Source organism: Chanos chanos, chromosome 2 (genome assembly GCF_902362185.1).
Source record: "Chanos chanos chromosome 2, fChaCha1.1, whole genome shotgun sequence".
Classification (NCBI taxonomy): Eukaryota; Metazoa; Chordata; class Actinopteri; order Gonorynchiformes; family Chanidae; genus Chanos; species Chanos chanos.
In genome coordinates this window covers 32283922-32299889 of record NC_044496.1, presented here as the reverse complement: position 1 = coordinate 32299889, position 15968 = coordinate 32283922, and the positions used below count along the sequence as shown (strand labels likewise).

Sequence of the window (15968 nt, the reverse complement as noted above, 5' to 3'; positions counted from 1 at the left end):
TTTTGTTTGTTCAGTAGCTTAAAAGATACTTGTAGCGCTGTGTGGTAGGTACGCAGACAGAATCGTTTTATCTTGTCAGCTTTAACTCAGACTAAAGCCTGGGAGGCGCCGGAGTTTGGTTGATTTGCCTTGCAAAACTGGTTAGTTCACACCAAAGGTATAATAGTGATGAAATTGTGCTGCTATTACATTTTCCCTCTGATGCCAAACCTTACGTTTTTCAGATGCTTTTCTTGCCTGAGGCAAACAGCATTAGATTCGACAACTGTGAAATGCTTGTCACGCGAGTATTTCCGTAGTCTTTTTTATATACATGTAAAACACAACTGACCGTGGGGGGGGGGCACTCAGGTAGCACCAGTTCACTCTCGAATGGATCTTAAACCGCTGACGTTCATGTCTTTTAATAGGTTTTCGTCAGTAAGGTCGCTGGCATGGCTTTAACTCTGAACTCACCTAGCGGAGTGCTATCGGATGAAGAAGAATGCGGAGCAGTGTTTGAGTCGACAGCTGCAGATATCGGGGGGCAAACACCGACCCAGCACTTCGGCGGCCCTTTCTCAGAGATCTCCGTTATATCTCCTGCATCATGCACTCAAGCACCTGCTCGAAAGGTAAACCGGTCAAGCGATGTCATGTCTCTCATACTGATAATTCGTTCTCTCCACACAACTACTGGATGTTCATGCTCCATGAAAAGCTAACTTTTTCTACAGGATCATTAATAATTCACCAAGTGCCCTTCATTTTCCTGGAAAAAAGACGCTGAAAAAGCAATGATTTATGCCTAACTGCACGGAGATTCTTCGTCGAACTCCACTTATTACCTTTCTGCCACTTTTTGGAGCATGAATGACACAGCATTGAAGTGGTTACACCGGAGACTGCTGCACCATGACTACACAAAGGCCTCTTCAGACTCATCCTCTTAGAACACTTACACACCACAGTGGTGTTCTCAAAGCCTGTGTACTGTGCTCCTCTTACTATAGGCAGCTCAACATGACTGCTACGCTTAAATCTTTGGCCAGTCATGAACATTAGGGTATTCTCACTCAAGATTCTTAAAACCTCCAGTTAAATACGGTTGAGAATTATATCAATGTTCAGGTATATTAGGGTGAAAAAGTCATTCTTGTGTGTTCTCAACATAACAGTTTCTTTTGAGAAAGTTGTTTAAAATTACTTATTGATCATATCAGAGTTCTGTGTGTGTAATACTGTAGTAATAGTCTATATAACACTGTTTTCTTTCAGCCTTGTGTAGAAATCTTACTGTGAGACAGTCTTGTGAAATGTATGTAGGATTCTTTTCATTCTCCAGTTTGCCCTGAGGTCTGTTTTTGTTCTGCCATTAGTTATTAGATACTTAATATTTATTTATGAAAAGCTTGCTTTCATCCCCAACAGTCGCTCTCTATCACATAAGACAGTCATCTGTTTATGTCCCTTGGCCTGTTTTGGTGAAACACAAACCGTTTAGGCAACTGTAGATTCATTAGGCCTGTTTGGGTTTGCCTTCAGTTTTTCTGCTCTGTAGGTCTAGGTGTATTTGACTCTCAGGTATAGGACATGTTTATAGTTTGCGTATGCTTAGAAATAAATTTTGCATGAATTTGGATTAAACAGCAAAAGCCTGGTTTGGACAGAAAAAGAAGTAGTGATAACCGCACGGAAGCAATGAAGGTCTATGCACGTGTCCGGCCTCTGACTGAGACAGAGAAGGAGAGAGGCGAGGAACAGGTAAGCCATTTCTCTTTTTTTATGCAGGTGAGTCTAGGTTGGCTCTCTGTGCTCTTACTCAGCTAATCTTGTGTGTGACTATGACAGGTCTCTTCTTCACAGCATCCAGTTCTTTGTGCAAGGATTTACTTTTCCGTTGGATTGCCCCACCTTGTGTCTGATTTAAGGCCAATTTGAGAGACACATCTCTAGTTATCTCACTTGGTGTTTTTGCACACAGGGCTGTGTGAGTGTGCAGACGGATGAAAGTCTTCTGCTGCGAGCACCAAAAGATTCCCACAGCATGAAGAGTGCCGAGAGAGGAATCACGCGGAGCATGCACAAGTTCAGCTTTACAAAGGTACAGCAACATCCCAAAATGCTAATTCTCAGACTTAGAGTCACTTTTAATGACCACACGAGCAAGGTCAGTGGAATTTGCTTTTGGTACAGCATTATGGGTAGCTCAATTCAGCAGTGTTTGTAGCATCAAACAGATATCACATCACACTAGACATACAGCCTCACATTAGACATTAGACTAGCACAGCAGACTGTATTCACAGTTGCTACAAGACAAAATTCACCGACAATATTCTCAAGCAATATTGACAAATTGACACAGGAGAAATAGGTCGTAGGTCATTTCAGAACTGTCACCTAGCCATAGTCATATTTATTTAGAAGACTGTGCGAAGAACTGCAATTAATTCATAGTCACATGTTGCTTTACTGTAAGAAAATGTTGGCTTTTTAGTGGTCATCTCTTAAAAACGTTAATTAACAGCACTGTGTTGTTTTCTGTATTGTTAGAGTCAGTATCATAAAAGAGGATTTAAAATAATATGCCCTCTCCTTTGAGATGACTTTAAAAGGACATGGTCATTAGGTGTCATGCTCCAGTAAGAGACTGTTGTGGTGCTGGTTTCATGAATCATACAGTCCTTTGGTCTGTGCAGATTTTTGGACCTCAGTCCACGCAACAGGACGTGTATGATCAGATGATGCAGGAGATGGTTCGGGATGTTCTCCACGGGGAGAACAGACTACTCTACACCTACGGCGTGACCAACTCTGGCAAAACATACACCATCCAGGGTGAGGCAGTGCTTAGCAGGCAGCAGTGGTGACATGTTGATATTGATTTGTCATGTATGTGGTTCTAAGTTTATGAAAAGGCTAATCCTATAGGCCTTTGCTATGGCCTGTCATTGCAAGACTACAATCTCACCTGCCTGCCTTTTGGCTCCTCTCCTCACACCAGCCAGCCACCCCCCAAAGCAACATCCCTCACTTCACCCCTGCCTCATTACTAACGGTAAAATCTGATTTAAAATCCATTTACCCACTTTGTCCTAAGATGTAGCTCCTTCTTACTTGATTGTAAAATAGACTAACTGCTCTCGTCCTATAACTCTTATTTTGGTTCATCTGAAGTTTTCTCCCTGTTGTAGCCAAAGGAGCTTTGTGACTTAAGCCCAGATCATACACAAGATTTGCAATGAGTCGACTTCTTGCAACAAAACCTTTCTAAAACTATGGCATTTTCACGGGTGAAGTGAGTTGGGCTGCAACAGTAACCGCATCACTGTCATAACAGATTTTTCCCCTCTTATCTGAGAGTGCTGCCATCTTCATGTAGCTTTTGATCAGTGGCCTTGTCTACACTTATTCGTGTTTTTTTCAAAATTCACCTTTTTTCTCTCAGTTTTGAAAAGGATCACATCTACAGCACACACTTTTTTTTTACATCTGTCCACCGGAGAACGAGAAAATGATTAATACCCAGACCTCTGCACCGAGTAAACATTTAGCAAGCGCATCAAGTCATTGTAATCTCCCGCTCGACTGACCAATCAAATCAATCAGAGGTTTGCGAGTCTGGTGTTGAACACTAGTGAGCAACTGCAAATGTCAACAAATGATGTTATGGAGGAAAAAATTCAATGTATGATGACCCATGTTTATTAATTATACTGCCTAACAAAACTCATGTAAAATGCTTTTAAAAGTGTGTAATAACTATTTCCTTAGTTTTAAGGTTAATCAACCAAATATTTAGCATTTTATATGCTGTTTGAAATGCAACAGTAAGAGACAGGACAGACATGCCATGCAGAAACAGTTATGTAATTATGTTTATTTTTAAGTCCTTCATCTACAATGGGGTATTAGGGCCACATTGAGGGAAAGAAATCTGAGATTTTGAGAATAAGGACGTAATAATACTAGAATAAAGTCGTAACTGAGAACAAAGTCATAATATTACGAGGATAACGTCGTAATTTAATAAGAATGAAGTCACAACATTTCAAGAAAAAAGTAGTAATATTACGATAATGTCATAGTTTTATGAGAAAAAAATAATATTACGAGAATGAAATCATCAACATTTCAAGGGAAAAATAACATAATTTTTAGGAAAATATATTACTAGCATCCAACAAAATGGGCAGTGCCATGCCACACATCAGTCAAGAGGTGACTTTACTTAATCATCTTATCATTAAACATTTGATAAATACGTTTTACAATTTCGTTACTCGTTATTTAATGCAGGCGGCAGGATGCTCTTCTGATAACCCCCCCTAAAATAATACATAGCCTAAAATTACGACTTTATTCTCGTAATATTATGCACTTGTCTCGTAAAATTACAACTTTATCCTCATAATATTACGACAATATTCTGTGTACAATATTCTTTTTTTCCCTCAGTGTGGCCCTAATACTCCAGCATATTAAACTCTTTTAGCTCAACAATTTCAACACATTAAGGGACAAGTAATGTCAAATGACTGAATAATTAAACACAGGGGGGTTTGGTTGCGGCATAACCACAAACCGCAAGTTGGCATTCTGTGAATACCATGGTAAGGAACTTTTTATACCACGGCAGCCATAGAAGCGGGTGTTTTCAGAACAATGCCTCTGTTGTTGTTTACATCACTAAGATGACACAGTAAATCTCTTGCAACTCCTTTAGGGGGCTTGAGATGCAATAGGGTAATTCACACCGCTGCAGCATCTTTGGTCTGAATTAGGCTCCAGGTTTGCTGACTGGGAACTGTAGTGCTACTTTGTGGTAAATTGTTCAATGGTGAAAATGCCATGCTAATAAACTAGAACTGAATTGATAGGAGGGGGTGGCAAGGCTGGCCTGTTGCCGCGAGCTTTGATGTCTGTGTTCCTGAAGCTGTCTGGCCGACTCTACTCTCCTATGGACCTTAAACCTGTGCTGTGTCAAGAAGTTAGGCAGCTAACCACCAGTGAAATCCGTGCCGAGGAAATTCGCCGAGATGCCCTGCTGAAAGAGGTGATGAAATGGGTGGTATAACGCTGTTAAATAAGTTAACTCTGCTGGCAGCTCACCTCCTGATGACACAGTAGCACTCCTCTTTGGTGTCAAGCTGAAGACTTAGTCACAGTTGTGTTCCATGGGGAATTCATTTTGCAACAGGAAATTAATGTGATTTTCTGATGCCACACATATTTTTCTAATTTATTACCTACTGTTGTATGTTATACTGCTCTGTAAGAAAATACAGCAATGTGTGGCATTCTTATTTCTGCATTGTGCACTGTGAAGAGTGGGACTTATGATGTGGTTTAAACTTGTCATTTCTAACAGGAAGATGGCTTGAATCTGCAACACTCTTGGCTACGTGGAGGTGGAGGCCCCAGTTCCAGTTGGGATAGTGGAGTTGATGGTCTCTTTGCTGCCAGACACATTGCCACTCAATTAGAAGGTGAATGACAACATGCAGGGTTCACTTTTTCTGTGGCTCCTAGTGGTGTCAGCACATGAAGGAAACCAAATGGTATACTCGGATAACTCCTTCTATACATCTCTTTGTCCTCTGCTTACTGTTCTCCATTATTTAGTCTGACCTGTTAGTTAGCCCTAATGAACTAGACATGCTGCATTGTTATGGGTGTCCCCTCAGAAAAAGCCAGTCTTCATTTCATCACCAGTGTCAAAGAACAGCAACATCTGCTCAAAGCCAGTTGTGTTAAGGCAGGTATATATGTGCGATTTGGGGCTGTCCTAGAGGAAAGATGAAAAAACATGGTGATTTCTTTGGTCATGGCTCCAAAATGGTGGTCCTGCGTCACATTGTGAGAGAGGTCCAAAGATGGCTGTTGTCACGGTCTTGTGACCAAAGATAGCCTGGGATAAAATTCTGACAGTGTCAGACATTTAGGATGACCATCTCACGATGTAACTGCTGCTATGGCCTATTTCTACTAACCAACTAACTACTAACGCTACATCTGCTATCGCTGATGATGTTTTATTCTTGTATATTGACTTGCATCGTAGCCTACGATTCTGTAGGCATTATAATCATACAGTCTACATACATCAAACTTGATGTCGTACCCAGGTTGACTAGATCCATGTTGCACAGTGTGGCTTGCAAAAAACTTATAAGATTGCTGAAAGCTCACAGCTTGTAGGCTCCGTTACACACTAACAGTAAATTACACCAAAGTTAAACAGAAACATTCATTGTTTTTTTTTCTGTTCTTTCACCTTTTGGTTTTGGCATTTAAAGAACTCTGATGGAATATAGTTATCCCAGTGACTTTGGTAGTTGTGAGGCAGTAGCTTTAGCTTTAGCATCCTTGCTGAGATCAGCAGGAGCATGTCTCCAACTTGGATTTTCATGCCAAAATCCCACTTACAAGTGTACTTAGATTTTCATGCCAAATTACCACAAACGAGTGTGCTTAGTCAGGACTCAGCACTGTGATGGAGTTGATCAGCAATCTCACCATAGAACAAATGCGAGCCTTTCAGGACTGCTCTGGCCCGCTAAGAAGTCACAGCAATCGAAGAATCCAAAGAGAAAAGCCTATTTTAAGAGAAAAGCTCATCTTAAGAGAAAAGCTTGCAGAGTGTGGCATGGCATGGGTCTGAGTGGTTTCTCCTTTCTCTCCCACAGATTTTGACGTTGCTTCTCTGGAGGCAGACGGCCTGTCTCTCAGCAGTGGGGAGGAGTTTGAGGAGGGTGTGCAGGTCTCTGTGTGGGTTTCATTTTATGAGATTTACAATGAATTTCTCTATGACCTTCTGGATGTACCACCCTCATTTCAGCAATGCAAAAGGGCCACACTGCGACTGAGTGACGACAAACACGGCAACCCCTATGTGAAGGGTAACACACACACACAGATTGTGCTGTCAAACAGTTTTATGTGCACACCCTTTTCTTACTTAATATTAGTAGATGTCTGTGTGTTTCTTATATTTGGAGATGTCTCTGCATGTGTCTGTGTCAGACCTTACCTGGATCCATGTGTGCAGTGCAGATGAGGCATGGAGAGTGCTGAAGGCTGGAAGACATAACCAGAGCTTTGCCAGCACACACCTCAACCACAGTTCCAGCCGCAGGTACCCCTTTTTCTGCCCTGCATGAGAACACATACTCAAAGTGCAGGGAAATGATGATTGTCCAGTATGCAGTTTTGCTCTGGTAGTAAGGCTGTGATTCTGTAGTGTGTAAAGGAGCATTTATACAGTGGGAAAAATGGGTTGCCCTGTCAGTATTCAGTAAAATCCATTTTCTCTTGTATACACTCAGATCACAAAAACACAATGTACATATATGTACTTTTTTTTTCCAATTTGCTTCTTCCAGTCACAGTATATTTACCATCCGTCTGCTGCACATCAAACCAGATGCAGACCAAAGTCACTGTTCACACATCAGCGAGTGAGTATTCCTTCTCGTCCTTTCTTGCCATCGTGCTTTTCTGCATTCCCACTTTCCCCAAACTTCATTTTATTACAGAGTGAAGAGCATATATGGTAAGCTTGACTGGTTGTTGTGGTGTCATGATATGCAGTGTTCCATCAAGACAGTAAGACAGCAAATAGTGAAACAGCAGACAGCAGATAGTGAAACAGCAAGACAGCAGAGTGCAGGAGAAACCGCTCTGCATGATCTGTCTCAGAGCTGCAGAACCTGCCAATAAACTCCTAATGCAAGATTAATTTTTTAAACCTCACAACTGCAGCTTTTGACTGACTGAGAGTCATGATTGGATAAATAAAATCTATTCCAACGCTGTTGTTCCATCTTCAGAACTGTCAAAGGTTCTCCCATCAGCGTTATGTTATTTGTTCGGGCACTGTGTGTGTAGTTCACAGTGCCAGGCCTCCTTTCTGTGAGACTACACCAGCAATCAGGGGATTGCCCTTTTTTTGTACAGGGGACCAAAGAACACATGTTAGTAATGTTGACTTCAAACTGGAGGGCAGCTAATTCTAATGTCCTCTACTGTTGTCTTCTCCTGACCCTAATGTTTGACGTCTTCTCCTGACTGATGCAAGTCTTGGACAAGTCATTTAACTAATGGTTATAGCACATGCTCTTGCGTGAACATGCTGACTTAGGCTTGGCTCTGCTCTCCTCTGGCAGGCTGTTGGTGTGTGACCTGGCGGGGTCTGAGCGCTGTAAGGACCAGCAGAATGGAGAGAGAATGAAAGAGGCCAACAATATTAACACATCACTGCTCACTCTGGGCCGCTGTATCTCTGCCCTCAGATTTAATCAGGCCAACAGGTAACCTCTTTTCTTTCAGATATTAAGTTCCTTTTCCTCAAACAGGCTACTCAGTTACTGACAGTATCATATCTTCAGATTATGTATGAATATCCAAATGTTCAAATTATGTGTGAATGGCCTAATCCTTTTAAATAGTGTATGAACACGTGAATGACTGGGGAATGGGGTTTTGGGGTGTGGGGCAGAACTGTTTTGATGGGGTATAAAGTGAAGTTTGAGCAGATTTTCTGTAAAAGTCATCTCTTTTGATTGTTGCTGGAGATCTCGGCCCCCGCAGGTGGTACCATTCAGAGACAGTAAGCTGACACGAGTGCTTCAGGGCTTTTTCTGTGGACGTGGTCGGTCTTGCATGGTGGTTAACGTCAACCCCTGTGCCTCCACCTATGACGAGACCCTGCAGGCTCTCAAATTCTCTGCCATTGCCACGCAGGTAAACTCGCATAATCCTCTCAGTCTTTTACTGCAGCTGGCCATCTCTGCCTCTCTCATGCTGTGTTTACTAGAGCCCGACCAATAAATCGGCGTGCCGATATTACCAGCCGATATGAGCTAATTGCAGATAAATTGAAACTGCGTTTATAACGGCCGATAAATGACAATTAAAAAAGAGACAGAAGATGGATCCTTCAACTATGGTATGACATTCATGTCAGCCATGCCTTGTTTTGCTGCATTAATGTGAAAGCCACCGGTACAGTCGGTCAGATATCAAAATTACGTTTAATGTTACGGTAGTTGAGTGGTGTAGACTAAGCTGTTGACAAACTTGATTGTAAGTTTATTTATGAAACAGCATGGTAGTTCTAGCGAGTAAACAAACAACGGCCCTGTCATTTCTTCCCCGTCTCTTCTAAAAATTCTCTGGCGACATCACTTACAGCAGCTTATAACACTGTCCATTGCTAAATTAGGTTACCGAAAAAGCAAGCTTATGCCATGTTTATCAGGGGAAGACAGCTAATGTTTATGAGCGATTAAACTGTAGAATTGAACTTGTTCTGCCTGAATGAAGAAATGGTAAATATATCTGCGACTCTCATGTCTGTAGTTACAGTTGGTGCATTGGAAATTATTAAACCAGAGGGGGCACATAAATAAACGTGAGCTGAACAAGTATCTAAAATGGCTTGGTAGCCAAACAAAGTTATCTAGTTTCTCTTTCAAATGTGTAGTGTGAAATCCCAAAGTCGTAAGTCCTCGATATGACATGACTACAACCATGTAATATTAGATGCATTCAACTGCAGCATTTACTCTAGCTCACTATCAGTTTACTGCATTGTTTATCAAAACTTATAAGATATATTTTGTTTTACCTTTGTTCAAAGTACTACTTACGACAATAAAACAGGTTTATTTAACTGAATTATGTCATGTTATCTTGGTGAGGACTCTTACATAACTACACATAACAGATGTTATGGAAAATCTTTGTTGATGTTATACGTTTCTGAAAAAGAAAAAAAAAAAAAAAACAGAAAATCAGCTGATATATCATCATCGGATTTTTAAATCATCAAATATCGAAATCGGTATCAGTCTGAAAAATCATACATTGGCCGGGCTCTAGTGTTTACATTACAGAGAGAATATGTGTATGTATGCGTGTGTGTTTGTGTAGGCTTTTGATCTTTAGTATGTAGTTTTACACTAATGGAATTTACTTACACGTTTAGCTGGTCCATGGGCCATCCACAAAGACCCGTGTGGCCTACATCCTGTCGCTCCTGCGTGAGCAACCAACTCAACAGAACGACAGCACTCTTAGGGAGGAAGAAGAGAGTTATGAAGAGGGTGACATCCCCATGTTTGATCCTGAGGTAAATTTATGCTGGATTCATTCAAGGTTACCAAAAATACATATATGTATGAAATTGCTTATTAGGGAATTGAATTTACTATAAGGTCAATAAGACCATATATGAAAGCCTGGGCTGACAATAACTTCTGAGACGAAATATACTGATGGGGATATTTTGCTGTTTGTAGTATGTTATCACATTTGCCTCAGGCTTTCTCTTGGGACACTTTCCAAATAAATCTTAAAACTCTGATGATAGCCAGGTTTCCACTGCAGAAATATATACCGTGTGTGTTTGGCAGGAACTATTGAGAGCCATTGATGTGCTGAAGCGGGAGGTTCTGCGTCAGAGGCAGGAGAAGGAGGCGGTGGAGGCTGCTGTCAGGGAGCAGGTGTGGTCAGAGATGATGGAGGTTATCAACCGAATGCAGGATGACTTCAGGTATCCAACAGATGGAACATGGCAAACTGCTTCCTTTGAGTCTTCTGGCACAATCACTTTGGATTTGTATGCAGAGCGTAATAACTGAACTGAATAGAGCTAAATGGTGTAGTAAAGATGAATTCTCTTCAAATGAACCCTTTGTTCACAGAGTTCTGAGATTGTTGTTAAAGTGTCTGCCCTTTGAAGACTCTTTATGACCCCTAGGCTTTTCTGTTTTCATTAGCATTGTGTTTCACAGTTGCTGATAACCCCCCCCAATGATTTGCTGTCTTCCTGTCTTCCCTGTACCCACTTACCTCCCTGTCACACCATGAGACATGTTGCTGTGTGACCAACTCCTCTGCTGTCTTCCATTTCAGTAGTATACAGCCACATGACAGGCCGACCCACAAGCCGCACAACAGGTTTAACGACAAGCCACACGACAGGTTTAAAGACAGACCACATGACAGCTTTACTGACAGACCATGTGACAGGCCTACTGACAGACCACGCGACAGGTTTAACGACAAACCACACGACAGGTTTAACGACAGACCATATTACAGCTTTACTGACAGACCATGTGACGGGTTTAATGACAGACCACATGAAAGGCCTACCAACAGACCACACGGCAGATTCAACAACAGACCATGTGACAGGCCTACTGACAGACCACGCGACAGGCCTACCGACAGACCACACAACAGGTTTAACGACAGACCACATGACAGCTTTAACGACAGACCACATGACAGGCCTACTGACAGACCATGTGACAGGTTTAAAGACAGACCATGTGACGGGTTTAATGACAGACCATGTAACAGGCCTACCGACAGACCACGCGACAGGCCTAACAACAAAAAGCAATGACAGTGTTGTACTATAAAGAACAGCTCATGGCAATGTTTGACCTGATCCAAATGTTTGGATGCTTTCTCAGATATCCAGTCTCTGTTAGATCAAGTGTCCTTTTTGTAACCTATAGCTAGTCAGTAGGTCATCCAAAACCCTGCAGCATTTTGGTTGTTTTATGATTGCAAGTATATGTGCAGCCCCTTGATGTGGTAGCCTGCAATTGTACACATGCAACTTCTTTTCCTTTTACACAAGCAAATTTACCACCACCGATTACAAATTTGTTACCAGCACAGATCAGTCGGATGTCTCATTAGTTCCCTGTTATTCTTCAGTCAAACGAGTCTCTGTCTCATTATGTGTAGTGAGACGCTGGAGACTGAGAGAGCGCTGATGGAAAGCAGATGTGAAAATAAGATCAACAACCTGAAGACCAGCCTGAAGAAATACTACAGCCGAGAGATAGAGGTGACCTTCACATGACAGATGCTAAGTAACAGTAAGACTCATAGGGCTTAAGACTAGAGAGGGATATCCAGGTTCTCACCTCCCCGAAAATCTGTTTTATTCCATTTTTAACATTTTCATTAACATTAACATTCAGAGAACACTAAGCCAATCTGCTCTCGAGTACTCACCATTTAACCCATAGACTGCTAACAATTACTTCCTTAATAATTCATGGATGTTGTTTTGAGCACTCTGTCTGTACTGCTAGACTGACCCCAGATCAGTCACAGTGATGCATCAGCCCCGTCATATCAGTCTGACAGAGGTCGTAATGTTTCAAGTTTTATTGTCGTTTACTAGATAACAATGTAGACATCATTATCAGTAATGAAATTCTTGGGCTGAGGGCCAGCTCAACTTGCAAAATGTAGCAGGTAAATAATAATAATGAAAGAACAATAAAAGGTAAATATAAAGGTAATATAAGGAGATATATAAAGGAATATATATGTACATGTGCAATAAATAGAAATGTACAGAAATGTAGAAATATAAAAATATAAGATAGATATAAGGGGGGGCGGCACGGTGGCGCAGTGGGTAGCGCTGTTGCCTCACAGCAAGAAGGTTTCGGGTTCGGTTCCCGGCTGGGTGCTCAGGGTCCTTTCTGTGTGGAGTTTGCATGTTCTCCCCGTGTCTGCGTGGGTTTCCTCCGGGAGCTCCGGTTTCCTCCCACAGTCCAAAGACATGCAGGTTAGGTGAATTGGAGACACTAAATTGCCCTTAGGTATGAATGTGTGTGTGAGTGTGTTTGTCTGTGTGTTTGCCCTGCGATGGACTGGCGACCTGTCCAGGGTGTTTCCCCGCCTTTCGCCCTATGTGCGCTGGGATAGGCTCCAGCACCCCCCGCGACCCTAATCAGGATAAGCGGCTTAGATAATGAGTGAGTGAGTGAGAAGATAGATATAAGAGTATAGGAGTATAAGAATGTGTAGTGAATGTACAGTCCTGAGTGGAACAATTTTAAAGTGCATGTGCAACAGCATAGACAGTTGTGGTGTACACAGTAGCGGATTGAGTAGATGAACAGTGCAATATTGAGTGGGTATGCAGTGCAATGTAATGTAGACCACTTTCAGTCTAAGGGTCCAAGCAATGTGTGCATGTGTAGTGTCAGTGGTTCAGAAGTCTGATTGCTTGGGGGGGAAAGCTGTCTCTGAACCTGCTGGTACGGGTCCGGATGTTCCTGTACCGTTTGCCAGATGGCAGGAGCATGAATAGACTATGGTTGGGATGGCTGGGGTCAGCGAGGATCCGCTTAGCCTTCCTCCTGCAGTGCTGGCTGTAGAGGTCCTGGATGGCTGGCAGCTCAGTCCTGGTGATGCGCTGCGCTGATCTGACCACCCTCTGCAGAGCTTTGCGGTCGTGAGCAGCACAGCTGCCATACCAGGCCGTGATGCTGCCAGTCAGGATACTTTCTATGCTACACAAGACACAGAAATGTGTGTAATCTTGTGACCTTTCAGGAGCGGGATGAACAGATTAGACAGCTCACTGCTGCCCTGGAGAAAAAGAAAGGACTGACCCCTGCCCCAATCTTCCCTCCCCTGGACAACACTGAAGCGGCACCCCGGCGTTCACAGCGTGTAGCCTCCTCTCATCTGCGGGACATGGAGCATACACAGATGGAACTAAATCAATGCAGAATGGATCTGGACCAGTGCCAGGCTGAGCTCGACCTGAAAGACAAAGAACTGCAGCTGAAAATACTGGGTAAAATACAATTCTATGTGGATTCAAACACAGGAGGGCCAAAAGTGAGACAACCTACCATAAAGATGAGAGAAAGATGATGATTTTTTTTTCTTTTCTCAGAGCTGAAGCGTTACAAAGAGGAAGTTACTCTTCCTGGCACCACAGGTGCTTTGACGTGCACTGCAGATTGCAAACTGGAGGAGAGCCAGAGGGTCTGTATTTACCAACATATCTCCCCATTAAAACACATCTGCAGTAAATGTTTGGTTCTACAAATAAATCTTAATCATAGCATTTTCATGTGGCAACATTACACATTGCATGTGATGGTCAGTGCAGCTTGGTGATTAGTTAAAACTGTCATAACCAAATGATTAACAGGTTACTGACCCTTTGAGTCCAACTCATGTTTTAACTGTGAGACATTCGAATAGCTAATACTCTTGCTGAAAATTTCTGAAATAATTTAAAAATCTTAAAAATCCTGTTTCATGAACAAAAACAGTCTTCTTCAGAACAAGATATTAATGTTCTTTGGGGACATGGTAATTTTGCTTTGTTTTTTTCATCATAAAGCTAACTACCCAGAAGTTCTTTTGTTACCCAAGAGGGCTTTTTGGAGAGTTTTATGCATTGCTCCAGTATTATGTGAGGGACATTTAGGTCATCAGGGTCATACTTAAGAGCTGACATTGTTTCATGGAACATGGAGCATTTTACCTTCCAGCTCAAAGCAGATTTATCATGTGTGTACTCTACCTCTCACAGCACTGGGTTTAATGGTTTTATAATGTATGTAGGCTGCCTGTTAGAGCACTGGGTTTAATGGTTTTATAATGTGTACACCTTACCTCTGGGTTTAAGGATGAGGAGCCATATGTTTATCTGAATGCGTGTGTACAGGGCAGTAACAGGACACAGTGTGTCTGTGATGCTTGATTGTGCTGTTTGTTTGGTGTGCAGAACCTGAGGCAGCTGCGTGCTGACTTGCAGAGCCTGGGTGTTGAACTGCAGTCAGGAGAGAGAGCCTGCTGCCGCAACACAGACGGGGCAAAACTACGGCAGGCGCTGGCCACTGCAGACAGCACGCTTGCCAAGCAGGTACCGTAAAGTACCGCATCGGGTACTATACACAACGGGAGCACATTTTCAATCCACACTTATCTCCAGAATGCAAATGCATAACAAGCATTCAGAAATGCTAAGCTGATGCTTTTATTATTCTTTCCAACCCTTTTCCAACCATTTTCTGTTATATAACTTATGTCTTGACAAGAAACTTGGCAGCTGGAGCTAGGGTTGGGCCAATAGACGATGCCCCCCCCCCCTCTTTGTTCACTGTATCCCTTTATTTGCACTACAGTCTTTGTACCACTCTCAGACTCACTCAGACTCTGTGTACCACCCTGTCCTCTCCATCTCCCTGTGTTAGGACCAGCTGTTGGCTGAGCTGTACACCAGTCTGCAGCTGGTCAAAGGAGATCTGCGTAGGAAAGCCGAGAGCTTGAGGCACTTCCAGAGCACTGATCCATCTCCTCTGTCCACACCCTCTACTCTGGGTTCCTGCAAGAAGAGAGGCTGTGCCGCAGCAGTGGCCTGTGTTGAAAACCAGCCACCAGAAAAGCGTCCTTTCTTCCGCTCCCTGTTCCCTCCTCGCACACCAGTGAAGATGCCCAGGCCGCTGACACGTCAGAGAGCCCAGGCTGTCACACCCTACGCCAGTGTTTTACGCTCCCGACAGCCATCTCCTCCACCAAGCCCTGGCCTGCGCAGACGCAGGTTCAATTATTAGAGCTCTGCCTGCAGGCTGTGGGACGAAATCCCTGCCAAACACACACACACACATATATGTGTGTGTGTGTGTGTGTTTTATAGACTAAAGTTTAGATAACATGTAAAGAAAATAAGGAATAAACATCTTGAATTCATAGCAATTTGCATTTTTTAAACTTTTGCCAAATGTTTATCATACACACAAATGACATTTTAACCAGGACATAGATTCTGTTGTTTTGTTTTAATGAGAGTTTGTGTGAGGGTTTGAAAAGGGTAAGGTATTTAATCGCTGGGCCACCATGTGGAGCGTGGAGTCAGTTCCTAATCTGATATGAATTGGATTTAGGGAAATCACTGGTACTCTCTACTCCACCTTGCTGTGGTTTACGGATTGCTCTGTGCCATGAGGCTGCATGTGTTGTAGAGTTATTTTATCTGTCATGGACCAAGGTCTGTTCATAGCTTCTACGCACCATAATTTTTGTTACAAAGATAAAACTATGCATCATTTCTAAGAAAAAGAAAGTAATATGTATCCTGGGTGTATGTCATGCTTTGTAACTGTTTTTAATAACATTTTACCATATAAATTTTACTTTAT

The 15968-nt window shown here is 42.5% G+C and overlaps 1 protein-coding gene across 1 annotated transcript; it reads left to right on the top strand.

Moving 5' to 3' along the window:
- The first annotated feature begins 434 nt into the window (after window positions 1-434).
- Window positions 435-15383, top strand: kif20a (kinesin family member 20A). The gene is made up of 18 exons (XM_030766733.1): window positions 435-637; window positions 1650-1743; window positions 1964-2083; window positions 2682-2820; window positions 4863-5038; window positions 5354-5471; window positions 6672-6884; window positions 7009-7120; window positions 7368-7442; window positions 8151-8294; window positions 8559-8727; window positions 9974-10117; window positions 10401-10540; window positions 11752-11854; window positions 13363-13609; window positions 13712-13803; window positions 14555-14692; window positions 15024-15383. Exons 1-18 carry the CDS (start codon window positions 435-437, stop codon window positions 15381-15383), a joined length of 2787 nt encoding a protein of 928 aa, XP_030622593.1.
- Window positions 15384-15968: the final 585 nt, after the last annotated feature.

Coding starts and splice junctions, on each gene's coding strand:
- kif20a (XM_030766733.1), top strand. CDS start 435: ATGGCTTTAACTCTGAACTCACCTAGCGGAGTGCTATCGGATGAAGAA. Junction 13,610..13,711: donor ACTGCAGCTGAAAATACTGG/GTAAAATACAAT, acceptor TTCTTTTCTCAG/AGCTGAAGCGTTACAAAGAG. Junction 13,804..14,554: donor AACTGGAGGAGAGCCAGAGG/GTCTGTATTTAC, acceptor TTTGGTGTGCAG/AACCTGAGGCAGCTGCGTGC.